This window comes from Colletotrichum karsti (assembly GCF_011947395.1).
Source record: "Colletotrichum karsti strain CkLH20 chromosome Unknown Scaffold4, whole genome shotgun sequence".
In the NCBI taxonomy this organism is placed as follows: Eukaryota; Fungi; Ascomycota; class Sordariomycetes; order Glomerellales; family Glomerellaceae; genus Colletotrichum; species Colletotrichum karsti.
Window position 1 is genome coordinate 1,274,000 of NW_024065904.1, and position 26,805 is coordinate 1,300,804.

General features: G+C 51.3%; 8 protein-coding genes across 8 annotated transcripts; 3 read left to right on the plus strand and 5 right to left on the minus strand.

The window, feature by feature from the left end:
• Window positions 1–389: 389 nt before the first annotated feature.
• Window positions 390–1,872, minus strand: CkaCkLH20_01908 (4-aminobutyrate aminotransferase; the record flags this gene model as incomplete). Its single annotated transcript, XM_038884627.1, has 4 exons — window positions 390–439; window positions 500–1,656; window positions 1,718–1,753; window positions 1,805–1,872. 4 exons carry the CDS (start codon window positions 1,870–1,872, stop codon window positions 390–392), a joined length of 1,311 nt encoding a protein of 436 aa, XP_038750327.1.
• A 902-nt stretch (window positions 1,873–2,774) lies between these two features.
• On the plus strand, window positions 2,775–5,273 carry CkaCkLH20_01909 (uncharacterized protein; the record flags this gene model as incomplete). Its single annotated transcript, XM_038884628.1, has 2 exons — window positions 2,775–4,217; window positions 4,275–5,273. The coding sequence occupies 2 exons, from the start codon at window positions 2,775–2,777 to the stop codon at window positions 5,271–5,273; spliced, it is 2,442 nt and encodes an 813-aa protein (XP_038750328.1).
• A 368-nt stretch (window positions 5,274–5,641) lies between these two features.
• Window positions 5,642–6,169, plus strand: CkaCkLH20_01910 (tyrosine phosphatase; the record flags this gene model as incomplete). Its single annotated transcript, XM_038884629.1, has 1 exon — window positions 5,642–6,169. The coding sequence occupies one exon, from the start codon at window positions 5,642–5,644 to the stop codon at window positions 6,167–6,169; it is 528 nt and encodes a 175-aa protein (XP_038750329.1).
• A 571-nt stretch (window positions 6,170–6,740) lies between these two features.
• CkaCkLH20_01911 (dihydrodipicolinate synthase) lies at window positions 6,741–7,646 on the minus strand (the record flags this gene model as incomplete). The annotated part of the gene is made up of 1 exon (XM_038884630.1): window positions 6,741–7,646. One exon carries the CDS (start codon window positions 7,644–7,646, stop codon window positions 6,741–6,743), a length of 906 nt encoding a protein of 301 aa, XP_038750330.1.
• Window positions 7,647–8,705: 1,059 nt separating this feature from the next.
• On the minus strand, window positions 8,706–10,227 carry CkaCkLH20_01912 (fmn-dependent dehydrogenase family protein; the record flags this gene model as incomplete). Its single annotated transcript, XM_038884631.1, has 8 exons — window positions 8,706–8,781; window positions 8,840–8,916; window positions 8,973–9,226; window positions 9,285–9,359; window positions 9,408–9,590; window positions 9,644–9,878; window positions 9,939–10,041; window positions 10,100–10,227. 8 exons carry the CDS (start codon window positions 10,225–10,227, stop codon window positions 8,706–8,708), a joined length of 1,131 nt encoding a protein of 376 aa, XP_038750331.1.
• Window positions 10,228–19,009: 8,782 nt separating this feature from the next.
• Window positions 19,010–19,512, minus strand: CkaCkLH20_01913 (uncharacterized protein; the record flags this gene model as incomplete). Its single annotated transcript, XM_038884632.1, has 2 exons — window positions 19,010–19,392; window positions 19,455–19,512. 2 exons carry the CDS (start codon window positions 19,510–19,512, stop codon window positions 19,010–19,012), a joined length of 441 nt encoding a protein of 146 aa, XP_038750332.1.
• Window positions 19,513–21,340: 1,828 nt separating this feature from the next.
• On the plus strand, window positions 21,341–22,789 carry CkaCkLH20_01914 (uncharacterized protein; the record flags this gene model as incomplete). Its single annotated transcript, XM_038884633.1, has 1 exon — window positions 21,341–22,789. The coding sequence occupies one exon, from the start codon at window positions 21,341–21,343 to the stop codon at window positions 22,787–22,789; it is 1,449 nt and encodes a 482-aa protein (XP_038750333.1).
• A 498-nt stretch (window positions 22,790–23,287) lies between these two features.
• CkaCkLH20_01915 (sodium hydrogen exchanger family protein) lies at window positions 23,288–25,283 on the minus strand (the record flags this gene model as incomplete). The annotated part of the gene is made up of 8 exons (XM_038884634.1): window positions 23,288–23,671; window positions 23,744–24,058; window positions 24,117–24,416; window positions 24,473–24,513; window positions 24,566–24,869; window positions 24,937–25,043; window positions 25,108–25,143; window positions 25,235–25,283. The coding sequence occupies 8 exons, from the start codon at window positions 25,281–25,283 to the stop codon at window positions 23,288–23,290; spliced, it is 1,536 nt and encodes a 511-aa protein (XP_038750334.1).
• Between the last annotated feature and the right edge of the window lie 1,522 nt (window positions 25,284–26,805).

Below are 26,805 nucleotides of genomic sequence, written 5' to 3' on the forward strand. Positions count from 1 at the left end.
GGAGTGAGGTCAGCGCTTCTTGTATAGAAACTCTGCCCAAGTTCTTGAATGTGCAGATGAATACCTATATATTGCGTCAACAAGCAGCTCGGGCTCGCCTTCCAAACACCTTCCACACAGGGGTAAGGGAAGATGCTAACCAATCCCGATTACCAATCTTGCACAGGGGAAGGATAGCTGCCATCGCCTAATGACAGGAATTGCACAATTCACCACTTCATGGCGACACAGTCACGATATCATCTTCACGCCAATAGACATCACGTACGCCGAGAGACCTGTTACAATTTTGCATTTCGAGAACTGTCTATTTTGTTCTTGATTACAGATAACTCGCAGCATCCAAACCCTTGACGCAATTCACTTCAATCCCAACTCTTGACTCTCCACTATGATAGACGCTTGAACACGCTCTCCAATACCTCGAGGAAAATATCGGCTATTTCGAATGTCAGCTCAATCATCAAGATTTGCGCTTGTCGGATAACGGCGAACATACCATGATGCTTTTGGAAGACCAGCATAGGCCTCAAGCGAATTGCAGCATCGCCGCTACCGCCCATGTTTACGCCCTCGGTCTTCGCTAGCGACAAGACTTCGTCCCGTCTCGGAGCGTCCCAAGCGATGAAGGTTCCACGATCCTTGCCTCGAAGGTTCTGAACGTGTTGCGGGTATATACCAGCCAGCTTCTCCAGCTCCCCAAACAAGTATCCTCCCACCTTGGCAGTATGGTCAACAAGGTCATTCTTTTCGATTTCTCTGTAGATAGACTTGAACAGAAGCGCTCGAACAGGGTCGCCCATCCATGTGTTAAACTGACGGTAAGGCTTATCCGGCCTCAACCCAGCATCGCCGAAATAGAAGCCCGCAGCTTGCGCTTTCTTCGAGAAAGTCACCATGTCCGGCGGCGAGGGAAGATCCCAATGCTCGTGCGCCCAGAACTTCCCAGTAGCTCCAACACCAGTCTGGACCTCGTCGACAATCATCAAGACACCCTTACGCTTCGTGAGTTCCCTCAATCCCCGAAAGAACGCAGGCGAGGCGTGGTTGTCACCACCTTCGGATTGAATTGGCTCAATCACCACGGCGGCAACTGCCTGCTTTTGCTCGTCCAAGATGCGTTCGGTTTCATCTAGACAACGTTGCTCTTCGGCCGCGTTCTCAGCAGCGAACTGGTCGAGAGGGTATTTCAGCTGAGGGAAGGGGGCGACGGGCCAATCGAACGCCGGTACGTCGAGCTTGTGGATGGGTTTGCTCCGAGTTGTCGATAGACTCCCAAACAAACGGCCGTGAAAGCCCTTCTGGAACGACAAGATGGAATACTTCTTTGCTCCGGGAGCCTGGTTCAGCATAACGGACTCCAGCTCTGCGGCGCTGAAGTCCGCACCGCCTCGCTCCTGAGTGCCCTTCCAAATACATGCCGCCTTGTATGCCGTCTCGTTCGCATCGGAACCGGTCGTCGCGGTGAAAACCTGATTCAGGCCTTTGGGTGCGGCTTTGAGGATGCCGGTTTTGAGAAGGTCGGCATAGTCTGTTGACGGAAAACTTCCCAACGCCGGACGACTGGCGATCGCTCGAATCATGGCAGGGCTACTCGATGCCCGGTTGAGTTCGGGGTTATTGTATCCGAGGGGGATCGATGCAATTTGGGCGAATCTGTTAGAAGTTTTGTTAGTGTCTTGTCTTGTCTTTTCATGTCAGAATCAGAAAGACTTACACATCCAGAAACCGGTTGCCATCTGCATCGACAAGACTTCACTTCGGTCAGAACTCCGTAATGACAACTACTTTCCTGTCAACTCACTAGTTTCCGATAGACTTCTCGTAGTCCACAAGAGTGTTTGCGCTGCGAGTATCAAAGACTTGTTCCAATTCCGCGATTCCTTGTTTCACCTTGGGCCCGGGGACCGAAGAAGTCACCACCTTTGGCTCCGAAGGTTCGCCCTGGAAAGCTGCAGCAGCACGATGGCATGACATCGACAAAAGTCTGCGAGTACGGGCGGTTTTCTTAGGACAGCGTCTAGCAGCTATCGTAAGTCCCAATGACTGGGAGTGTCGGAGGCAGACCATGGTGCCAAGACTTGTACTTTACGGATGGTAGAAAACAGACAAGGACCGAAGAAAGTCGTAGCCAGAAACGAAGCTCAGCGACATGCCAGCTGTTGACCTCCGGGTCCAAACGGCTTTTGAGCCATAGCTTCACCAAGACGTCCGCGTCTGCAATTAAGCCGTCGCGATCGCATGCCCATCATTCACTGATCGCGCGATCAAAGGAATTCAGTTAGTACTCTGAATATGCCATCAAGCGAATCCATGACTAAGACTTGAGACTCTCACTCTTCGGACATCGACCCGGCATCATCCTAGACCGAGACAGACCGGGCCGGCCCCATCGGCCTGCTTCCCCACACCGTTAGCGCCGATAAGTTCGTCGCGGAAACCTTCCTTGTCTGAAAAAGCAGGGGAACGAAGGCCAAATCTGGTATCTCGACTCTTTCACACCTACCATTACATCCCGTGATCACTGCAAGTCGCTCTTGGCCTTGTCTCGGAAGATTCTTCCGATATCGAGACCCCGCGATTCGACGACGTTTTGCCTCCGCTATTTCCCCGCTGACTTTCCTTTAAGTGACGAGAAGGGCCTTGGAATCAGGCCAGTCGGGGACACAAGCCTGGAATGTTCGTCGCCGCAACCTCCTGAGCCACCGATTTCCAAACGCGCATGCGCTCAACCCGCCTGCTTCCTCGCTGTCCCTTGCCTTGCCTCGCCGACAATGCCTGCTACCACCAGAAGCAGAGGGGGACCCATCGGCTCCAGCTCCGCCAGTCAGAAGAATCAGAAAGCCCCCTCGCGAGGAAAGCAACAAACATCAACTGGCAACAGCGCCAAGAGGGTACCGCGATCCAGGACCTTCACAGGCTGCCGCACCTGCAGGAGTCGACATCTCAAGTGTGACGAGGCCCGCCCGAAGTGTTCGTCCTGTCGCCGACTCAACCTGGTGTGCGAGGGCTACGATGGGCAGCTCCTGTGGGTGCCGGATCCGCTATGCCCGACAACGGGCGAGCAGAAGCATGCCTCCTCTTCTCACCGCGGCACCTCGTACCGGTACCCGCTCTTCACCGAGGATGAGCGTAGCTCGATGGCCGTTGAGATCGTCGATAGTATGGGCGACCGCTCTGCCGGTGATATTGTCATCGACCTTGACGAGAAGAGCGTCCACGGCGAGGGAGAAGTGTGTCTTATCGGCCCCTTTGGCGTCTTCAGGGCGTTCGAGAGCGATTCTACCACGGAATCGGAAGAGGCTTCCTCCCCTCTTCATCAGTCTCAGAGTTCGCCAACATCATCACCGGCCGACGTCTTGCCTGATCTTGTCGGCGGTGACTGCCTAGATGAGGATGTCGAGGAGGTCATGATAGAGCCATGGTCCATTCATGACGAATCTCTAGCGATGGAGCCGTCGTTTCTCCCTGGTGTCTTTGACACCTTTGATGCAGACGCATTGATGAATCTCGGCCAGCCTTGGATGCATGGTGAGGGCACGGGAAGTCTTTCCCATATGATGTCCATGGACGGCTCCATGTCTGCTCTAGACCTTCTCTTCTCTTCTACCTCTCCGCGGCCTCCCGTCACGGGTCGCATAGACCACCTAGCAACTGATATCCCAGACCAACAACAAGAAGAAACAAATCAACTACAACTGCAAGACGCAAGTCTTCCGCAAGACCAACCAACCACTGAAACAACATCATCAGCTGAGCTCGATATGAACTTACCTCTTCCGCGCAAAGTTTCTGCACCCTTCACCAATAACCTACCCGGCGTCGCACCATGTCTTCCTACACATGCCGCCTCTCTCTTACGATACTACAAGACCATCGATTCATCATCGACTGTTAAGGGCATGAGGATATCGCCTTGGCAGCTCTGGCTTCTGCCCTGCGCACTAGAGACATTTGCCGAGCTGTCTCTTTGGAACACCACCTCCCATACGAGACATAGTATTCTATGCACATTGTTAGCTAGGAGCGCTTTCCACTTGCACAGGTCGCTGAAAGAAGATCAAAAGGCTTCATCTGAATGGCTTGGGGTCGGACTCGACTATCAGAAAAGTGCGCAGTCACACCTAAAGCTGGCACTACAAAGCGAGTCTGACGAACCGAGCCAAGCCAAATATAATGAAATCCTCATGGCCATCCTTGCTACGGCCATGGTATCTGTGAGTTGATATCTCCTGGACTGCTGGCATAGTCGCATGTTCCTGACCTTTGCATAGGTACTCTACAACGGATCTCGCGCAGTAAAGATCTTCCTCCTCGATGCTGAACGCCTCATCCGCCTCCGTGGTCTCTCGATGCCCAAATCCTTCCATCTTCGCGTCCTACACCATGTCTACACCCACCTCCGTGTAATAGCAGAGAGCACAGATATATCCATCGACAACTCTTCATCCAAGATAGGTCAAGCTCTCTCAGCGAATGCACAAGCACAGGCAGCAACAGAGATGGCCGTCTCACTCCGCAAGTTCCGCATCGCCGAGGACTCACTCGGCGCCGACCTCGACATCTCCAGAGAGAAACCCGCCGAGGTTGGCTACGCGGACATCCACCTCGATATCTCTGGCCACTGGCCAGTCACGATGTACCCCGATATTTACGGCGTCCCGGAGTCTCTGATGACTCTGCTATCTCAGACAATCAGCTTTGCTAATGAGAAGGCCAAGCTGGAAGCCATTGCGTCGTACGATCCCCGCGTCTCCGCAGCTCTTTCTCGTCATGTTAAGATGCTCGAAAAACACATTTGGTCCTGGTCGATTGAGTCTACCGATGTACACAGCGGACCGAGTAGGCCGCAGGAACTCACGGATAGAGACACAAAACTAGTTGACCACCCCGTCATTCGATCCCTCACGTTGGCGATGCACCAAGCTCTGATCATTTACTTCTACCGGCGAGTGTATAACATGAGCGCGATGGTCATCCAGGATGCCGTTCGCAAAACTCTTGACTACATACAACCCTGTCTTGAGGAGACTGCGGATGACCATGACTTTGCTACTAGCATTGGCTGGGCCGGGTTCATCGCAGCTTGTGAGGCTGTTACGCCGGATCTCCAAGAGCGAGGACGGCTTATTCTTGAATCTATCGACACACAAGGGGTTATCTTTGGTGCTGATAAGCCCAGCGTCCTGGCGCAAGGGGTGTGGGATAAGAGAAGAGAGACGGGGGACTGGACGTTGAGCTGGCCAGACTTGATGCAAAATATCTCGAGGTGACCTCGGAGAGATCACTAAAAATCAAACATGGCATATTTCTCAACCCACGTATTCCGCCTGTGTGATTCTATTCTTGGGGACATCACATGCGAGTGTTATCGAGCCCTCAATCGTTTCCACCGGGTATTCATTCGGCCTCCGCGGAGGGCCGTGTCGACGCGTCCTCCGAGACTCCGGAGCCGGATCCACCCTCAACGCAGGTTTCGTATGCCATAAATACCGTGAAACTGACTTCTAACAACGCCTTCTGTGGCACGTATCTTGCCCAAAGTTTGATATCATTTTTCTTCTGCTCATCTTGTCTGCAACCCGATTTCAGTATAGCTGAAAGAAGCGAGCTTCTTCGCAACCCGCCCCCGGTCTCCTCCATGGCATCTATCCCAGTTGCATCACGTTTGATCGAACTTGCCGAGACTGATGTTCGATATGCCATACCGAAATCTGAGCTTGATTCCATTCTCTCAGCCTCGCCGTTCGTCCATGTATCCGGCACATTTAACACTCGAGACATCGGACAGCTTCCGGGCAGCCCCATCAGACCCGGCTACATATTTCGCTCTGGCTCCCTCGAGAGCTTAGACGAGACAGGCAAGCGACAACTTACGAACCAACTCGGCATCAAGAAGATTTTCGACTTGAGGGCAGACCATGAGCGGGAGAGGTACCCTGAGCCTAACATCCCCGGGGTTGAAAACGTATGGCTGCCCAACTCATACAGCAACACCATTAATATCGGCGATTTCGTGAGCGGCGGCGGAGAGGAAGGCTACTGCAAGATGTACATGGACATCATGGAGGTATATGCCTCGACTTTCAAATCTGTTCTTGAACATGTCAGAGCCCAGCCTGGCAAGCCGTTCTTGTTCCACTGCGCCCGTGAGTTAATCACCTACTAATTCGATGAGGATGGCCGCAGTGCTAATCTCTTTTGGCCATTAAAGTCGGACGCGACAGAACAGGTATCTTAGCAGGCTTGTTGTTACATCTCGCTGGGGCTGATGCCGACACCATTGCTCTGGACTATGTGTTGACGCGTATTGGGTCGGAACCTGTTCGTGAACTTCTGCTGAAGCGGGCCATACGAGACAATGACTGTGAATCCGGGCTCGAAGAGCCTGCCTTTTATAATCTCTGCAGTCTACGGGTCACAGCATGGGAGCTGTTCTTCAAGAATATTGATCAACGATACGGCGGCTTTCAAGGATACGTCACTGATAGACTTGGCATTCCCGACGATGACTTACAGCAGATTCGAGCACATTTGAGAGGTTAGGGAGACATCAATATCAAATAAGATTAAGAACGCTGTCTGTTATAGTTGAATATTATCTTAGGCCATTTGACATTGACAGTTTATCAACCAAGGTTAAGGACACCAAGCTCAGTCACGTCACGATACAATGACGGTGCGGAACTCATCCGTAACACATCGTCTGAGATTTAGTTGGGTTCTCATGGTTCTTCCAATCAAGCTACAACTTCAACACCGGCATCCTTCAATAACGTCGCAAGCTCCTTTCTTGCCTCGCCGTCCAGCAGAGCAAAAGGCTTGCGAAGTCCACCCGTCTTCCATCCACGAAGCTCCATACCGGTCTTGACGGCTGAAGCATAGTTATGCGACTCCAAGAACTTGCAGATAGGGAAGATCTTGGTCCACAACTCCCTTCCCTTCTTCAGATCAGCCTCCTCAGCCACCGTCTTCCACAACTCGCTCGACAGCTCAGGGATGATGTTGGTTGCGCCCCACACGGAGCCCTTAGCGCCGGCAGCGAGACCGTAGAAGGTGAGGGTGTCCCATCCGTTGAAAGCCGTGATACGCGAAGTGCTGGCGGCGCTGAAGAGCAGCTCCGTGAGAGCGGGTGCATTTCCGGAAGTATCCTTCAAGTGCGTAACGCCAACTTCGGAGAGTCCGGCGATCTCGGCGGGCGACAGGCTGACACCGCTAGCGGAAGGAATATTGTAGTAGACGATGGGCAGCTTGGAAGCTTCGTGGATCTCTTTGAGAAGCTCGCGCAGTTGAGTCAAGTTAGGCGCGTCGTAAAAGGGGGGAACGACCATCAGGGCGCTGGCTCCAACTGAGGCGGCATGGACAGCGTGCTCGACGGCGCGGACAGTGGAAAGGTCGCCAATACCAGCGACGACGGGCACACGGCCTGCAGCGGACTTGACGGACTGTTCGACGAGAATTTTGCGCTCCTCGGCGCTGAGGGCGGTGAATTCACCTGTGCTACCGCCTGGTACGAGACCATGGATACCTGCTGCAATGAGGCGCTGGATGTGTGCGTCGAGGGCGGCCGTGTCGATGGACTTCTGGTCCGGGGTGAAAGGGGTGATGAGAGCGACGAGGACACCCTTAAGCTCTGATGGCGCCATGACGAGTGTATTGGAGATGTACTAGCGAGCTAGGTAGGTGAAGTTGAAGTTGGTGGTTTCGGAAAGGATGTGAGATGAGGACGAAGGTGATGGTGTCACTGATAACTCAACCTGAGAAATGGAATGCTTAGATTGATCCGCTAGATTGTACACAAAGAAGAAGCCCCAGCATCATATATCAAACTTATCTCAAGTTTATCTAATCCATTCCACGTTTCCAGTGCCCCGGGATGTCTTGCTCTTTGCAGCTAAGAAAGCTTTACGAATAGGCCTCCGGCATCGCAAGACACTCCCACTCGAGCAGGCCTGCCTATTCCATCGCATATCTTACACCATCAACTGAGAAGGGGAGAAGAGATGACGATAGAGGAGGGGTAGCTAGGAGCTTGAAGAACGGCAACGCGGGGCAAGTGGGTCCCGGGATCGGAGGCACCTCCGCGATCTCTATCTTTGCGGGGAAGGGTCGGCGATGTGGGTCCCGTCGCGGAGACCTTCCTCATACCTAGCCGCATCAAGATCACTCCTATCCCGAAACGCCATGGTGTTGGGGCGATGAAACCTCCATCAGTGGCTGCATCGCGCCTGACAGGTGAATCGATGTAGCATGGGATGGCGACACACCAGGTCTTGCTTGGCTCGGGAGCTGATCCGGTCCATCGCTAGCACTCACGCGGTGCGGTTGAAACCAGCCTAGTCCAAGATGAATGTTCAACTGGATTTCTCTCTTCACTAAGTCTAACGATTTTTTCCAAGCATGCCGGATTGGACAATGGTCTCATTGCGGAAGTGTGGTGCTCTTGCTGCGTAACTTCGTGCGCCTGAACTCATTGGCCACATCTGTTCGCCGTAGTGGACATATTCAACCAGGTTGTTTCGCCGGCCTGCCGCACGAATACTTCGCCAAATCTTCATTAATAGCTTTTAATTCCTTCCAGATCAATGCATATGTACCTTCGAATGAAATTGTGCGTAAATTTGAGTGTTAAGATGTAATGATTATGTACATTGAATGTTACGCAACGCCTTAGTCCGATGTATCAAGTAATTTCAGAAACACTGCTACAGCTTTGCAAGAACTCCGTTCGCATTGAGGTACGCCACATGCCCCCTTGATATTTCGTCCACCGTCCGGGTTCTGTGATGTGGCCACGTTAGTTGAGTGCTCGGTGTCAGTGTGACCTTGGACAACTTACCCCGCGAGTGCCATAGCAATCTTCAGCTCGTACATGAGAATCTTGAGTGCTAGTTCACAGCCTTCCTGTCCGTTGTACTACAAGACATGTCAGCATCTTCGAGTCTCTTGTCTGCGAACAAATGCCAGCCTACCGCCAGGCCCCAAATGGGGATTCGTCCCACAAAACAGTGAGACGCTCCGAGAGCGAGCGCCTTGAAGATATCGGTGCCGCGTCGAATTCCGCCGTCAACGGCAATGGGAATCTTGCCGGCTGCCACAGGCGCACAGATTCTCAAAGCATCAAGCGTGGCGGGGACTCCGTCCAGTTGTCGACCACCGTGGTTCGAAATGACGATACCATCGATTCCGAATCGGATCGCCATCGCAACATCGTCCGGGTTATATACTGATAATGGGCACATCAGCGCTGAGTAGCGGTCTTCGGTCAGAGCTCGGGTACTCACCCCCCTTGAGCCAAATCTGGAGCTTGGTATGCTGCTTCAGCCACGGGATCGCACTGTCCCAGTCAAGTGAAGGGTCTAGCTTCGTCAGAGTAGTCCCTTTGAAGACCGGATATTATATCTTACCGAAGTCATGCTTGCTCACAGCCTTTCCATCTCTAATTTCACCGCTAAGCTCGCTCTTTCCATCAGATAGCAAATTCGGCCACTCCACACCGTCTGGCAAGGTGAAGTTATTCCTGTACTCGTTCAAGCGGCGACCTAGCAATGGCGTATCAACAGACAGAAAGATGGCCTTGTATCCAGCGGCTGTTAGAGAGAATCAGCAATCAACTCCACAGCCTATTGAGACCATATCATACCTTCGGCTCTCTGAAGCATCTGGATAGTTGTCTGGCGATCTCTGAGCACACACAGCTGCATGACATAGGGGTTCCCCAGCCCTTGCGCGGCCACATTCTCGAGAGATTCGGTCGCATATGAGGAAAGGGCCATGCAGATGTTCATTTTCGCAGCGGCACGGGATGTCGCGATCTCGCCGTCGGGGTGTGCCAGCTTGTGCATGGCCGCGGGGCTGAAGCCAAGGGGAAAAGAGACCTGTCAAGACGGCTTCTGTAAGCCTTTTTGTTCTGTATGGATTCGAATAGATTTGTTTACCTTGGCGCCGAAGATCGTGGTAGAGAGATCGATGTTGTCAACATTGACAAGAATTCGTGGCAGGATCTTGTAGCGGTTATAGGCTTCCTCGTTATCTTGCAAACTGTTCATCGCCAGGTCAGCTTAGGAATTGACATGATACAATTGACTGTGAACCATACGTTACAAGATCCATCGCTCCCTCGTTGTAGTAGTCTCTGTACATCTTTGGAAGCTTCTTGCTTCCCAGTTCCATCAGGTCGCGGATGGTATGAACCTTGGGGTCCCATGTCGCACCACGGTTTGCCATCTTTCCTTGGTGTTTTTTGCTGATGCTATGGCTACCAATTGGTAAAGGAGGAAAGATCAAGGTAGTAGTAAGGCGTTGGAAAGTATGGAGTTGTTGGAAAGCAATGGCTAAGTGAGGCAACATGAAGATTGAAGGACAGCGCAGCTGAGATTGAAGCTTCAATAAATTGATTCGACCCCATGCTCACCATTCCCACCCTCGTCATTGATTTCCTGCCTCGGCCAGCCTGCTCCTAGCAAACAATCCCGAAATCGGGGTCCTTCTTTCGATTCCCGCTTAGTGCGGAGATTCCATTGATGGAGTGGTCTTTCTCGATCAATCATGAGTCGAGCTGCATCCTTGACCGATACGGTCTCATTCCGACAAGCTAGAGCTGATCGTTTTGGGAAAGTAGCTCTCATGAAACTAATCTCAAAGGTCCATATGGACTGCATTGCTTATCTTGGAGAACTTGGGGTTGGCTGGGGTTGCTTTGGGGTAGCTCGCGGAGGCCTGCCCAAAGTGTTGTTGACACACACTCATCGACGCTTCGGCATGTGAGCCAGAACTTACTTCGATCACTCAACTTAGAACGAAATCCGCAGTCATGCGTGTTCTCTCATCTATGGATGCTTTCCAGGCCTTGAACCCTAGTTTTCACCGGCAAGGGGTAAGCTGCAGTCTCCGAGTAGCGTCTGCAGGGACGCTGTCGTCGTGCAGGGGCCTTAGGATCTTCAATTGCCAAAATTCCAATGACAGCAGAAATCATCTCAAATGATATGATGAGTGGTCCAACAAGACTTTACAACTACGTTGAAGTGCTTTTTGGGTTTAGTCGTAGCACACTGTCTGTGTTTGGGTTCGGCTTACCGAATTGCCTCACTTGCGGAAGAGCCTTCAGGCTCTCTGTATCGTGGTCATGTCATGACGTTTTCCTGACGATGTCCAGTTTGTTGAAGAGCTTCAATATCTAGCACCAGTCGCCGACTCCGACGTATACCTCATCTGTTGTCATACCTTTCTTTGCGTCCAGACTATTTCTTTTATCACTGTTGTCACCTTTCTTCCTGGACCTGAAATTACCCACCGTGCGTTTCTCAGAATATCGCCGGCCAGTCTTTCAGCTGTACCATACCAAGCCAAGATAGCTCTAATGCTCTTTGCTCACTTTCTCGTCAACCAGTATCAATAACGTCGTTTCTACTAACCCATGGCCCAATACCCACATCACGCAAAGATGGCCAGCCCCTCGACTTCAAACTTCATCGAATACGTTTTACAGTATTATACTCAAGCAAATAGATCTATGTTATAATCCCACGAATAATGGGTCCGTGGTTTGTGTCCCTGAGACATGCCGCTGTAGAGATCGCGGAATTCGCATGTCTCTAATGGAAGGCAACCAGTGCATGTATATTGCACCGTCAACAGGTTATTTCATTTCTGTGAACATCATCTGCAGATACGGAAACTTTCTCGGTGAATCCATTTTCCTTGAGCAGAGCAACACATTCGCTGATGCGTATAGTGATTTTCCTCGACTCACAGGTCGTCGAGAATGCTTGCGGTATTACATCTTAGACTACCTTACGGGCAATGTTCTCGAAGGTTCGAAGAACGTATAGACACAGACTTATCGTAAGTTCCTCAATCCTTTGCTGCTGTTTATTGCCCTTGCGGTAAGTTTTGTTTCATCTCCAGGTCCCAGTCTTTCCAACATGAAGATACCCACGCGAAATTAGACTGGAAAGATTGATTCAGAAATTTATATTCAAGATTACCCGAAGCGCAATGAAAATTTCTGAGAAATGTGAGAACATGTGGTTCATATTAACAAACAAGCGTCAATAGTACTAGCCTGTCTCTTGACAAACAAAAGTCGGAATCCGAATGCTGCAATATTAAGTTAAGAACTCTATCACCAAAAAGTGATTTTCGCGCTATTTAGATCTGATAGAGTTACTAGGTACCTCCCATCCATCGTTGAGGTCACTGGGCCACACAGCGCAGCAGGTTAACAGAGGCTCGACCACTCCATCGTACACCGCCTCCCTAAACCTGATATCCGTAAGTTGAGGCCGTGGACCAAACGAACAATCCAATAGCCTTCTCACCGCATCTGCAACTTCGGGTCCACAATCACCCTCAACTTCTCCTGCCCACTTTGATGCTGTGCTGAAATCAGTCTGGTCGTTGGGCATTCCTCCCGGTCCAAGATACTGGTCATAGTATTCGCATGTTTCGACGTTCTTCCCGAAAATGAGCTCCAGTACTATGATTCCTACTATCTTCAGACGAGAGCGAACATACTCTTCTGACGATGAGCAAAGACTGGTGGCGCATTCGTTGGATTGCTGGAACTTCCGAGAAACAAAGGGATACCAGTATACTAGGCTTCCTGAGCGAGTGTCTACAAGGACGGAAAAGTCTTTCTTGGACCATTTGTCCCCAAGCCATGGTGATGCATGGACCTGCAGTAAAGAGCGAGCGATCTCAGCCGCCATCTTGAGTCGATATTTCCTGGGCAGTCGGAGTGTCTTCTGCCTGTGGCCATCTAGGGCATTTGGTAGAGACATCAGAGTTAGGTTCTGCCATCCGATATGGTGAACATCTCGTTCTGCTTTGGAAAATTCGAAATAATCTCCCGAATCTTCTTCCACATTCAATGTCTCGGGTGATGATGCGGCAAGATAGGCGCACAAATCCACGGTTCTGGTGTCCGGTCCACGCGCCAAGGTTGCGTGCGAGGAAGACTGATTTATCGTGTCTTTGTCGTAAGTCGTCACAGAAATCAGAGGTACGTTTTGCTGAAACCTCACCGTCTTTGCTGGAGATGATTTCTGGCCCCGAGGTGAGTTTTCTTCTCCAGTCGACGGCTTCCCACGCAACTTCGACAGCCCTTTAGAAAGGATTCCTTTGCTCTGTTGCTGTAGGTCTGCTTGTTTCTGCTTCTTAGATTGCACTGTCCCGGATTTGGAGTAGTTAATAATACCTCCTTTCAGCGGTCTAGACTTCGTCAGATTGCCGGGTCCTATCTTCGTCTTCTGCCGCGAGGCGGGATTGTGCCGAATCAGGATCTCGTGCGCTTTTAACGAAAGGGTATTTTCATATTCGTCAAGGCTCTTTCCGATGACAAATACTAATTCCAAGTTGCCCACAGCCGGACCAGGACTTCTAGGGCGTAAACGTAGGTGCGCATCATGCTCTATACATGTACCAGGGCATTGCCACTGCTGCTGTAGCTCGTCGTAAAGTCGACAAATCTGTTGGCGGGCTTTATCCAGCTGCTGAATTGCAGGCGACGCCTTCTTCTTGTCGGAAACCGAGACGACCCGTTCTCCGTGTTTGACAAGGTTTCCCAGCTGCTCGTTATAGATCTTGAGATCTCCTAGTCGTTTGTGTTTGCTCTTGTTGACACTTATGATAAGCCGACGATAGTGCCATTGAAGGTCCTTCTCCGGCATCCAGTCTACCTATAAATCAATGTCAGCCATTGATTCACTCAAGTTACAGTCACAAATTTGGCACTTACATGCAAGTTCTCGATGAACAGCAATGACATCAGCTTTTCAATCACCCTGCGGATATTGTCCATTACTCGAATGAACCTCTCGGTATGACTGGCAAGTCTCTCTCGCAACCTCTCATGAAGGACAGGATCGCTCCAAACCCCCTTTTCCTTGCTGTGAACAAGTTTATGACGTTCCGCATCGTCTGCCACAATCGGAATGAGAAGTTGGTCGATATTGAGGCAATACAGTAGATGTTGATCTCGAATAGCGTCAACGAATTCTCTGTAGCTTCGGTCGAACTCCCACCAATCCACGATAGGCTCCAAAGCCGTCTGGTAAGAGTCAAGACATTTGAGAACAATTGGAAAGGCTCCCAAGACTATACCGGCGATTTCGAAGCCAGACATATGGGTAGATGTTTGAATGATGAAGGCGGAACGGAAAGACGCTGGACAACGGGGGGGAGCCTCTCTGACAGAAACACCTGGATTACGGGTTAAAATGAGGGGATTTGATGAGAAGTACTCTGCATATAAGATGCATGATTGCCTGAGGACGCATCAGCAGTTTACCCCGCCCTCGACTTCATTATTGTTTGTTGGGCGTTTTTGAACTGGCCAGGCTAGCGTGCCGCCATGTTCCAATAGGCGGCTTCCTTCGCTGCTACTTTCCGAGGCAGCCAAAGCTCTTCGTTGTTTCTCTCTTGCATCTTAAGAGCAGCAATGACTGAGGCTCCTTCGATTCCCCAGCTTGCTAGCGGATGTCGGGATACCCTGTTGAATCTGTCGGGTGTCGTGCAGCGAGCCAACGACGATATTCGGCGATGTGTGAATGTCAACGAACTTGAAGACGTTCAAGACCGATTTCGACAATGGGCCGGGAACCTTGGCGCCTTTCAGGGTGCAAATCGTGCCGTATCGCTGGAGTATCGTCTTCGAGAAAATCCGCTGGTTAGGGACGCTATATTGAGACTTCTTTCTGACCTCAAGCGGTCCATTCGGGCAGGTAAGCAGATCATTCTGTTGCGTGGCTTGGTTCATACTTACACCGTAAACCTGGTCAGCAACTGAGATCGCGAAGTCTAAGCGGGTGAATCGCAAAGATCGGCGTCAAATCAACAACATCGACGCTTCCGAATTCGGCTTTCCTTCTGATTCCGACTCAGATACATCATCGGTCATGAGTCCAACCATGACCCGGGCTTCTGCTGACACATCGGAGATTGAAGAGGTCATTTTGTCCATCAAGGATAGACTTGACAGTCTTTTCAGAGCTGCTGCTTTCATACGCAAGCAAAATCCTGAGTCTCGACGTCACAGAGCACAACAGACCGAAGCTTTTAACAATTTTCCGGATAAAATATACATTCTCGATCGGTTTTCGAAATTGCGCACAGATAACTCCGCAAACAACTTAGAAATGAATGCCAACGCGGACAAAGCATCTCTAGTGGCCCGACTCGCTGAGGCCAACGCCCGTCGCAGGCAATACTTCAGATATTGCCGAGACCACAGTGACCGCCTGGCGGAGGTTCGAAATGAGGAGCAGGGTCAAATGCGCATGAGCGAGAAGGTCCCCAAAACGAAGGATACTACAGCCCATCATATCGCGGGTCCAAAGTCAGAAGTTTCGCCGACGATTCAAGCTGAAACGGAAGCTACTTCGCTTGCTCGTGATGTGGATCCTGGAGGCCGTTTCCTCGGTTCGTCAACCTACGAGACTGCTCCATCAGAAGTTTCATTCGCCACAACGATCGCTGAGACCGTTGGAGGGGAGTTGTACTTTCCACCCTTGCCGCCAGACTCTTCCAATAACGAAAGCTTTGTCTGCCCCTATTGTAGCAAGATTATAACTCTCCGAAAACGCAACAAAGAACTTTCATGGAGGTAAGGCTTGGATTTCTATCTTAATGAACCCTGAAGTAACAAGCCTGAGCTTACAACATTCATGTTCATAGAAAACACATCTTTGAGGACCTTCAGCCGTACATCTGTACCTTCCCGGGCTGTGGCGTCAATACGTATGTATCAAAGTCAGCTTGGTTTGAGCATGAACTCTCAGTTCATCGTATCAACTGGCCATGTCCCAACTGTTCTCAAGTGTATACATCGGACGTCGGACTGGAGTCCCATTTGATCCTCAGCCATCAAGACGCGATATCCGAAATCCAGCGCCCATCGGCGGTTGCTCAGGCGAAGCGACCTCAAGAGGCCCTTACACCTGAAGAATGTCCTTTTTGTGACGAAGAATGGGCGACCATTCAAAGCGGCAGCATAGGCGCAGGTGAAACCGTTGTTGTGAGCATACAACAATTTCGCAAGCATGTCGGCCTTCATCTTGAACAAATAGCTCTTTTCACTATTCCACGTCTTCCTATTGACACTGATGTTGACTTTGATGACAAAGCAGCTCTCTTTAGCGATTCAAGGGCGGATATCAAAGATTTAGACGGCTATATCAACAGTTCTGACTCGATTTCCATCAGCGCAAGAGAGATTCCACCAGACCTGTCGAGTATCTCTTCTGGGGGAGAAGAGTCACAAGCAGAAGGAGAAGGAGAAGGAGACAGGGGAGGATGGGAGGGAGGGGGTCACGACCTCGACACGGAGTTGAAAGAGGTACGTCTCGACATTTCATTAATTTATGACTTTCTTACGATTCCTTATAATATCTATAAGCCTAATCTGACATAGAGCGGCCAACTTGACCCTTTTTGGGGAGCATGATTCCAGACAGGCAAGCTTTTCGAGACTGAAGAAACAAAACTGGACCTGACGTCCCATGAGTTGGGGGGGGGTGAAATTACTTGTCAAGAGGAAGAAGTCGCTGAATGTGGCGGCTTGATTACGCATGAATAAGTTGAACTCAAGACGGGAAATTTGCGCCGAGAAGAAGTTGCTGCAGATCTTTCCCAACCTACCAAGAGAGCCTCATGACAAGCGGGCCAAAAGAATTTGGGGAAAGAGACAAATAGTATGCATGATGCTCTTGGCTATCTTAATGAAGTTAAGCTCTGCGAGGGCAAGGGTGAGATGGCGCGTATGGAAGAAGCAAGGGAAAGAAAGCATACTTAGGGAAATTGTGAATATCTAGGGTTACTGACCTGCTAGAATAGGGGTAGTCTACTAAAGCGCTGGTTACTATCGACATCATGATAAGTTAGACTGGCCTGCAATATATAATACATTCTTTTAAGTCCATACCAATATTAACTCTTGTAATTTTTGTGGTTTTTATCTTTGATTGGCCGAAAGATTCAGAAGCCGTCATGTAATGAACACATCTAAAAAACTGAGAACCCTGACGCATTCGTTCAATATTGCGCGCACTCACTCGCAGTACTAGAAAGTTCCTGCCACAACTGCACTTCAATTTCAGGTGCGAAAAAAATCCGTCAGTTGTCAAATGACGCTCTTTGTGAGTCATTGCTCTCGCATCATGTTAGTTGCAAGGCTGCATGATATTCCAGCTGAGAAGAGGAGTCTGGAAGACTGGTCATAGGGTAGAAAAGCACATCTATAAGTCCTTAAACCTCGATCTGCTGCCTATTATGCTCTCTATTCAAGCCAAAGAGCCGATTGAGGTCACCATGGATGAGGTAGATTGAAGCTTAACTTCATCAAGACAGTGACAATTCTTCCAACTCGTTATGAGGACATGTCATGAACAACGGTGCTTCTGACTTGGGTAATCTACCCAGCTGCTTTCCTCTTCTTTGCTGCACTGTTCTTACCTGCTTGAAACCGAGCATGGCATCATTACACGTCGGCATGAGTACTCTATCCGGGACTTCTATGTGGATAATGTTGGGAGGTATCATAGATACCAAGGTGAACGTGAATGACTCTGTGCTAATGAGTCATGGGGGTTTCTAACCTATAGCCCTATGTTATCTTGCTCCTGATGATGAACTGGACAGATAAGAACGCACTGGGTTTGGGCTCCAGCAGAACAAATCTCACAGACCTTCAACGATACCTCGCACTTCTAACACTGAACAACCGTCTGGAGCTCGCATCAACCACGATTCTTAGTCACAGGTCAATTAAGTGCTTAATGTGGGCACAGGCACAGGCATCTGCGCCGTTTATTTTGGGAAGGAACATCCGGACGCGGAGCTATCCGTCCCAGACGATGCTCTCTTCTATCCAACCAGGAATAACATCGCCACATGGATCATTGGCTTCGACTTATGGCCGTCGATGCCCGATTTGTAAGTACTACCCTTTGGCAGGATTATCCACGAAGCTCACTTGTTGAAGTGTTCCTCCGAATGTGAAGCTTGAAACCGACGATGTCAACGAGGAATGGAACCGGTCTCAGTCGTCCAGCTAAATCCTTTGCCACTCCGTGAATGCGTCTATTGCGGACTGGCACGCTCACGCCACAAAAGCCCTCAAGGAAGTCTCATTCGGTTCAGGTCGAGCAAAATGGAAGCGTGTCTCTACTTATGCTTATGATGCATGATCTTACTCTTGAACAGCCCCGGCGGATATCTAGAATTGGTTGAAATGGACCTTTTCGCAAAGTCAGATGACGAGACCCTGACACCAGATCCCGTCACCTCAGGGTTCTGCAACTTACTTAGCGAAGCTGCCGTTATGTTCAAACGACCTTGTCAGGAGGTCTCCAGCCCGCTCAAAGCTCTCCAAGATGTTGGATTCACTCTTACTAGTCCATAGGGGGTTCGAGTCGTTTACAATAGCTCCTTTGATCAAGAATCACGGCGTGACTATGGAGGAAGTTCAGGCCTTTCTCATGCAAGTCAGGCAGTATCTGAAAAAGCAGAGCTGTACATGCTGTGCGTACTAGCCTGCGCGACTCCGTAAGCAGATCCCCGCACACAGATCTCATGGAGTAACAGCTGCGAATGTTCTGTTCATGGGCTTAAGGCGCCGCATAAGGAACGACCTCAGGAGTCTGATGAGTAGTGTTAGCTTTGGATCACTGTACTGCCAGGCTAACCCGTGAGTGCTCCGGTAGGAGTTAGGATGGGCATCTTCAACCGCCATACACTAAGCAGCATGAAGGTACTTCTGCAGTGCCGAATTGACTGACTCTTTCCAATCACATGTTTGTAAAAGCTCGGCGTTATCAATGACGTAATCAAGAGAACTTTGCAGCACCTGCATGTTGAATTGGAAAACAAGAAGCGGGAGCTTGAATGTACGATTAAACTATACCGTGCTACTTTCGCTTCAGAATCTCTCAACTAGAGACATCCTTTCCGTAATATGCCCTAATATCGTGTGAATAGGCTAATGCAAGTCGCCTCCTGCCATGTAACACCTTTAGAATGGCCCCTGAAACCGACGCCGACGCTTCTCAAACTCCTCCCGCTCCCACTGCTCCTGCGCCTCTTGTCGCTCCCGCGCCCACTCCCGCTCTCTCTGTCTCCAGTCGTCCTCTTCCTGCTGCCGGCTGCGTCTATACGCCTCTTCCTTCTGCAGATAATCGTCATACTCCTTGCGCCGCTTCTCGCGCCATTCAGCCTCCTTCTTCTCGTACTTGTCCTGCTCCGCGATTCGGCCCTGTCTCCACCTGAGCTCGGCCTCCTCGCGGTCTCGGGCTTCTTGCTGGCGGAGCTTGGCCAAGTCCCGTTCTTGCTGTTCGCGCCGAAGCTGGGCTTCGCGCTGGCGCTGGGTGTGGTCTTGGTCTCGGTTCTTGGGGTGGACTGTTAGTTGATGGTTGCTTGTGATCGAGATGGGACTGTAACGGTGATGATGATAGACTTACCATAATGATTGATGTTCCAGAATTGTGGATAGTTGGTGGTTTTGTTTCGTAGTTTCAAATGGAATGTGACTGCTGGATCTGTAGAAATCAATTCAAACATAGCCTCCTGTTTAGGTAGTTTTATACCTGACAAAATGCCACTGCAGCCAGTGAATCGCGTCCAACTGCTGGGGCATGTTGGCCGTGAATGGCGGCGTTGCGGTCGTTGAATCAGCCTGCATGGAACCGCCAACTGATATGTTTGAATCCCTAAATTCAGTGAGTCACCAGTATCTTCGACCAAATGAGAACAGTTTATTCACCAGAAGTTGAAATTTTCATACTGAATATCCACATCACCAAGACGCTTCCCGACCCAGCCCCGGTGCCTACCCAGTCACTGCGAAAGATACTTTGGTGACAGGCCCGCCGCCGTTCATGCTATAAAAGGAGTAAGTAGAAGCCGTCTCTCCTCACTTATCATCACAAAACCTCAGCCTCAGAATATTCCTCAATCTTTGCATACTACTAAGACTGGTACTGCTAAGCAATCCCACAACCTACGCAATGAGTGCAAGATCCTACCAGGAGCGCATCCCCCGCGATGAGCGAGAGAAGCGGGCTCAACGCGCCGTAGAGCAGCAAAGAGAAGACCAGGGGATCATAGTACGTGAGAAACAGGAGAAAGAACGCAAGGAACGCGAGCAGAGGGAGCAGCGGGAGCGGGAGCGTTTATTGGCTGCGAAGAAGTGAATTGAGAGACCTTAACTAGTCACTGATCGAAGCTATCTTAATAAACGTATACTGGGAACTTGCGTGGTAGGCTTTTGCCCGATTTTGAGTATATAGGGCATGGGTTAATTGAAGTAAGGCCTCAATCAGTCGGCTGTGCGACAATCTTGGGCCGAAAAATGATGCATTCGTCTCATACGTATGTTCTCAACTGTTTCGATTTGTCCATCGCCTGCTGTGATAAGAGTGAGGATAGACCTGATATACCAGTTATAACCTTAGCCTGTTTCCCTATCACACCTACTAGATAAGATAAGTAAAGACATAGAAAGATTGTGTAAAGTTGCTATTACCGCTGTTGCTACCTCTGCTTTTGTTGTTCTTACTATTGTTGTTACTCTTGCTGCTGCTGGTACCCGTTGTAGTTGGTGCATTCTTGCTGGATACCTGAAAGGTCCCTAATGAAACCTATGGCGAACTGTTCAAGCAGTAGCAGATCATATACTTAGATCCTGCTTGCCAGCTTTAGAGGCCAGATAGACTTCTTAGATGCGTGTAAAGGGTATAGTTTCTAGCATATCTAATTGAAGTATTTGTTAATGACGTCTATAACAATAATGATTTTGTTTGCAGCCTAGTGAAAAGGAAGCTCAAACATCTTCTAGATAATCAAACAAGAGGGATTTGCTGCATAGTAGTATGCAGCAAATCGCCGTTGCTACTACCTTATTTCTGGATAATTTATGAACCCTTGAGACTCCTAAACAAAAGGTCACACAGCTTGACAAAACACGTACACGGCCAAGCCACCTAGGCTCCAGCTGAACTCTCCCACAAAACACCGTTGATGAGCATGGAAGGTCCCGCCATGAGGACCTTTTCAAGTATGACTCTTATCTCTTTTCCATTCAACCTGAGAAGGTTTTACGCCTCTTCCCGATTGAAATACTTGCTTTTACCGCCCTCCTGCTGTCGAATAAAGTTTTCATCATCACGCAGAACTCCACTCATCCACACGCGCCTTCGCCGAGTCTGAGTCTTCGGCCACAAGGGTAACTTACTTGGTCACTGCTCGCCCGCCTACAGCAAGACAAAACCGTCCAACCATCCAGCTTCACAGAGAAGGCGTGCCGGCAGCTGCCTTCGTGAACAGCGGAACCGTAAACTCTTACAACATGGACACTGCGAGCGGCAAGCCTTCGGGCGCCCAAGGGCAGACCTCTCAGGTACCCGCTACCGACAAGAAGGGGAAGAACGCAGTTCGGGATGACGAGGCGGGGAAAACACAGGGGAAAGCTGTGAATCACAGTCACAAAACGATCGGAAGAACGGCCTCTCTGGACAACGCCGCCCTTTGGGCGGAGTTCTCCCAGTATCAGCCAGGAGGCGAACTGGTCATCACTGAATACGAGCCTCCTGACCCGTACAACTACCCAGATTACCCGGATCCCGAGCAATCAAACAGCAACGACAAGGTCCTGTCCGAGGAAGAGCGGGAAATGCCGCTCATGGACCTCGTCTTCAAGTATGCACCTCTGGAGCGGATCGAAAAAGGCAACGCCCAGCCTCCAGACGGCGCCAGCAATACGCACCACGGCGATGCCCAGGGCTCGGCAGAACACAAGAGGCGACAACTCAGAGTCGAGATTGTCCGACTTATCAAGGGCGGCGCCGATCAAGGCTGCCAAGTGCTCTTGTGCAAGATCAAAACGGTCTCTCACGAAATACCGAAGTACACGATACGACAATTGAAGAGAGCGCTCTCGATATCGCTCTCCAAACTGTTCTCGAAGTGGTCATTGAGAAACAGACAGGAGACCACAGAGCCTCTGCTGCTCCCGCTAGTCGAGCAGCGTCTTCCGGCCGGAGAGCCCGTCGCCGTGGGTGACCTCGTCGTGCTCAAGGTGTTCGACCCGCTGCACTACGGCCACATCGACCCCAGCAGAGGCCCACGCAAAGTCACCACCATGGCCGACGGAGACATGAGTCGCGAGGACGGCGCCTACCGTCACCTCTGGCGCAACAAGGCGACCGGATACCCCCACATCGCCCCTCAGTACCACGGTGCGTGGAAGGTGAACCTGGGCAGCCGGCACCCGGCCTTTGAGGGCCAGCGTCGTCAGGTCGGCGCGGTCATGATGGAGTACATCCGAGGAACAACGATCGAAGACCTCTGCGGTCGCAGCAGCGAAAATAACAACCTCGTGGTCCCGCCTGGCGTGAGCACTCTCGACTTCGAGGGGACGAAACAGGTCAGAATGGAACCGCACTTCATGATGGCAATCTTCAAAGAGTACCTCCGGGGCAGCGTCTGTCAACTACACGCCGGGGTGGAACACTGGTTCCCCGAGCCCGAGAACGTCATGGTCACCACCACTGACGAGGGAAAGCCACGGGCCGTCCTGATCGACTATGTGGCCGCGGGGATCGATTCGAAGCGCAGGGTACCGATGAATTACTTTCCTGGCCGGAGCCCCCCTCACCCATGGACGCATTTTTCTCTGGGAAAGCTGCAGTTCTTTCGTGGCTGGTTCCCCCCTCTTTGGAATGATGGTCGGTGGGAGCAATGGGTGGCCGTCACATTCGGAACGTTGGATAATTCGGCGTATGGCCATGTGCAATAGTCGGTTGTAACAGGGACAGGGACTGGGATTTTCGCTGATTCGGACGGTGAGACTAAGATGTTTATGCGGTAGAGGTTGATGTCTTAATCTGTAGAGGATACTTCTCAGAGAAGGCTGGCCGAAGTAAAAGGCTATTTAGGTGCGGGTCGTCACACAAACTGGAACGTATCTCTAGGTCTAACTGGTAGTGAATCCCTGAAAGATATCCCTGATATCAATAACTCTGATACTTCTGTACTTGCATCCCCAGCATAGCAATGGAATCTAATCGTTCACCCTAAGTAATAACACTCTTGAATCCTCAAAGGGCTAGGAGCCAAGAAACAAGCACGTTTGACGAGACATGGTGGTCTGTGAGGCAAGCATCCTTCTCGATTTCAAATTGCGCAAATTCCTGTGGTTTGATATAGTGACATCAGGATAGGTCTCTTTTCTGCGTTGTCTTTGCTGTTCGTGTTCCTCCGCCTATCCCGCTGCCAAAAGAAAATACCCGTTCGTCTACTTGCCCAGGCTCTCGAAAGACTTGTCGTCGTGCGTGTACATCTTGGGGCCCGCGTTCTTTCCGAGATACGGCAGCTCGGCAGTGTTGAAGACGGGGCGCGAGAAACGGTTGTACGCGATGAAGGTGTCGCGGTCGCAGACCATGGCGTTGTTGGGCGTCGGGACGTGCATGGAAATGCGACGGAGCTCGACGGCATCCTCCTGAATCGGCTTGACGCCGGCGAACTTGTAGATCAGGTTCAGGGCGGGGATCGACAGACCGTGGAAGACGATGGAGAACAACACCAGCCAGTACACGACCGGAATCATGACCCGCACGAGGTTCGTCTCCTCCTCGTCACCCTGGCCGAGTTCCGGGAAGAGGTGGCGAGTGTGCTCGACCTAGAAGACGGCCCCGGCACCGATGGGTCCGAAGTAGCCCATGAAGAGCGCCTCCTTCCAGCTCTTGCACACCTTGGGCATCAGCTTGTAGGAGATCATGATGGCGGGGATGCGGCGGAAAGCCATGACGAGGAATCCGAGCGCGAAGAGGCGGGGGTAGGTGAGTCCGGTGACATCGGGCTGGTTGAACTGGTCCCACGGCATAATGGTGCCAATGTACATGAAGCCGCCAAAGTTGAGGAGGACGTCGACGCACGAGTTCACCTCGTCGTGGCGCTTCTCGGTCTCGGCGAGGTAGTCCCCGTCCCAGTTCATAGCGTTGCCGGCGACGAAGCAGGCGAGGAGGTCGTCGGTGCCGAGCATTCCGCAGATTCCAACAAGCCACAACTGTTGCGATTTTCCATCAGTTACATGTTGGGAGAGGTTCCTTGACCAGAGAACTTACTCCGATGGCGGTCGGGTAGAGGAGGTAACTCTCAGAGTCGACCCACTGCTTGCGCAGCGCGAACTTCAAGGCTTTGCCGGAAGCAAAGCCAACGACAACGCCAATGGCAACAGACATCAAGACAATGTAGAGCCAGGTTTCCACGAACCAGTTGGTAAGAGCGACGCCAACACCACCGCCGAGACGGCCAACGCCGTGCTCTTCGCGCAGGACGAGACGGACCGCCCTCTCTGCGATAGAGGCAGTGCCCTCGTTGCTTTCACCCGCACCGGGAATGTCAGCATGGCGGATGAGATACACCTGTGCGCCCGTTAATCACAAGCCATATGAAATTTCACTTTGAGGGTCATGCTCACGGCTAGCATCAGAAATGGGAATCCGAAACCGTCGTTCGCGCCTGAGAAAACGAGTTAGTCGGGCGCGGACAAGGATAAAGCCAACTATCGTACCAGCTTCTGAAGAGATGATCTCACGAAGATCGCGAGCCACAAACTTGTCGGCGAAGGGACCCTTGGCGATGGCCTGCGAGAGGATCGGGTCGGTGCAGGTCACGCAGGAACCGATGACGAGCGCGGCCAACAGGGTGATCTTGGGTACCGTGGCAAGCATACAGACCGTGGTGCTGAGCCACATGATGGTCATGATGGGGAGCAGACACAGGGCCATCTCCTTCCATCGCAGTTGTTGATACTTGGCAGGCAGCTGGTAACCCGCGATGACCAGTTGCACACCGATCATGACGCGAGCGAGGCCCTACGGGGATGAGACAGGTCAGATATTAAAATCGGATATCGGAGGGCAGCCAGGGGGTGCCACGAACCAGGGTGATGGCGCTGGTCTGGCCTTCGGTTGCAGAGCCCCATCGCTCACTGTCGATGAATTTGGCTGCTAGGGGCCCGAGAAGAATTCCGATGAGGACGGCAGGCACTAAGGAGGGTCAGTCAACATGATCTTACGTAGGGCTATTAACCAAGGGCAAGGGGGGACGCACATGCTTCGCCCAAGTACCACTTGCACTTGATCTTCACTGAGATGATGCCATAGAGCCAAGGTGAAAAGGCCTGGCAGTGGTTAGAGAACGCAGGAAAGTCGTACGATGTTTCCATGCAGGCTCTTACCAAGCACGCCGAGGACAATGTTCAGCTCGCTAACGTCGAGGGTCGGCATCTTGATGGTGTTTGAGGGAGGGAGGCTATTCTTGACCAGCAAGAGTTGAACGCGTGTAATGAGAGTGTATCTATCGCCTTGCAAGAAAAACCACCAACGGTGACAAAACAAAAGTGCAGTAACAAAAGAGAAGAAAGGAAGACAGATAAGGGAATGGACGGATGCAGTTTTGACAGAGTAGGTTTACGGTAGGTCTCTTGACGTTATTTAACTTGGTCCACAATGATTAGGATGTTCTTCAATAGTGGAAAACGTCCGCACTGAGACATGCTCTCTGATGCAGGGTGGGTGTCATCGGGCGTGGATCGACCACCCTGTCGAACCCGTTGGCCGTAGATGCACCTGCAGTCCGTTCCAGGGGCCAATATCAACGACGGCCGCCCAGATATCCATCCATATGCCTGGTTCAGTACCACACAGACTGACGGGGACTGTCTCGAGCGTCGGTAGATCAAGCATAGCGTAGACCAGAGGGAATACCGAACACAACGCCCAGCCTCTTATGAGACGGCAGATGAGCGAGCAGGCGACGCCACGGAATCGCCATTGGCGGCTCCGGTCGTCCCCAAACCCCATTCTGACCCAGCGAGGCCAGTAACTGTGCCGCATCGATGTCCCGGGGGCGTCCACACCGGCCTCGAGTGAGACTCAACAAGCATCACAATGTCTTTGTGTTATCTCTAGCCATGATGCTGTCTGTATGCCCACGTCCAAGTCGACGACACGTCATGGAGATTTGCCTCAAGTTCCAACTTCTGGTTATACTCCGCAAAACGCCTCGATGGCGGGTACGCCGAGTTCTGATTCAGTGACTATTTTCTGCCTGTCCTGAGAATTGCATGAACGGTGAAAAGACAGAGGCAACGTCAATCTATCCTCCTTGGAAGAAGATCCAGTCGCCCAGAGGCTATTAAAAGAAATCTTCATCGCCGTCGCCGGCGAGGGCGAGACGTGGACGACCACCGGAACATAAGGGGCGAGGACGGAGGAAAACCAGGGCGGGATGCCGACAACGGATTCAAGGTCTCAGTTTTACCATCGGGGAGGTAAAACGGCCAAGACCTCCGCCAAGTCGTTGGAGTGGCGATCGTCAGCGAGTGGACGCGTCCGCTGAAATTCCGCCAAGTCACCGAAAGCCGCAGTCCCGCTGTTTTCTCCCCGCCAAGGCGAATCGATCACAACACGAACCGCCGAGACTTGTACGGGTAGGTGCGAATGGTATTCTAAAAATGAACAAGAGAAGATTGTCGACATGGTGCCGTTCCGCCAAACAGGAAAGTCCCGGGCGGATCTTTCCGCGGGCCTTCACCACCACTGCCAGCAATCGTCATCGTTCATCGATGAATGTGCTACCCCGGACAACAAGGCGCAGCGGCTTTCCTCGCGCGGCCTCCTTGCCAAGCGGAGAGTGGATTAAAACTTGCCCAAAAGGGGACGGTGCCAAGAGTCTGACAGCCAGCACCACATTTTAGCCCGATATCAAATATTAAGGTGGATGGAGTGCGGTTTCTACAATACGGGG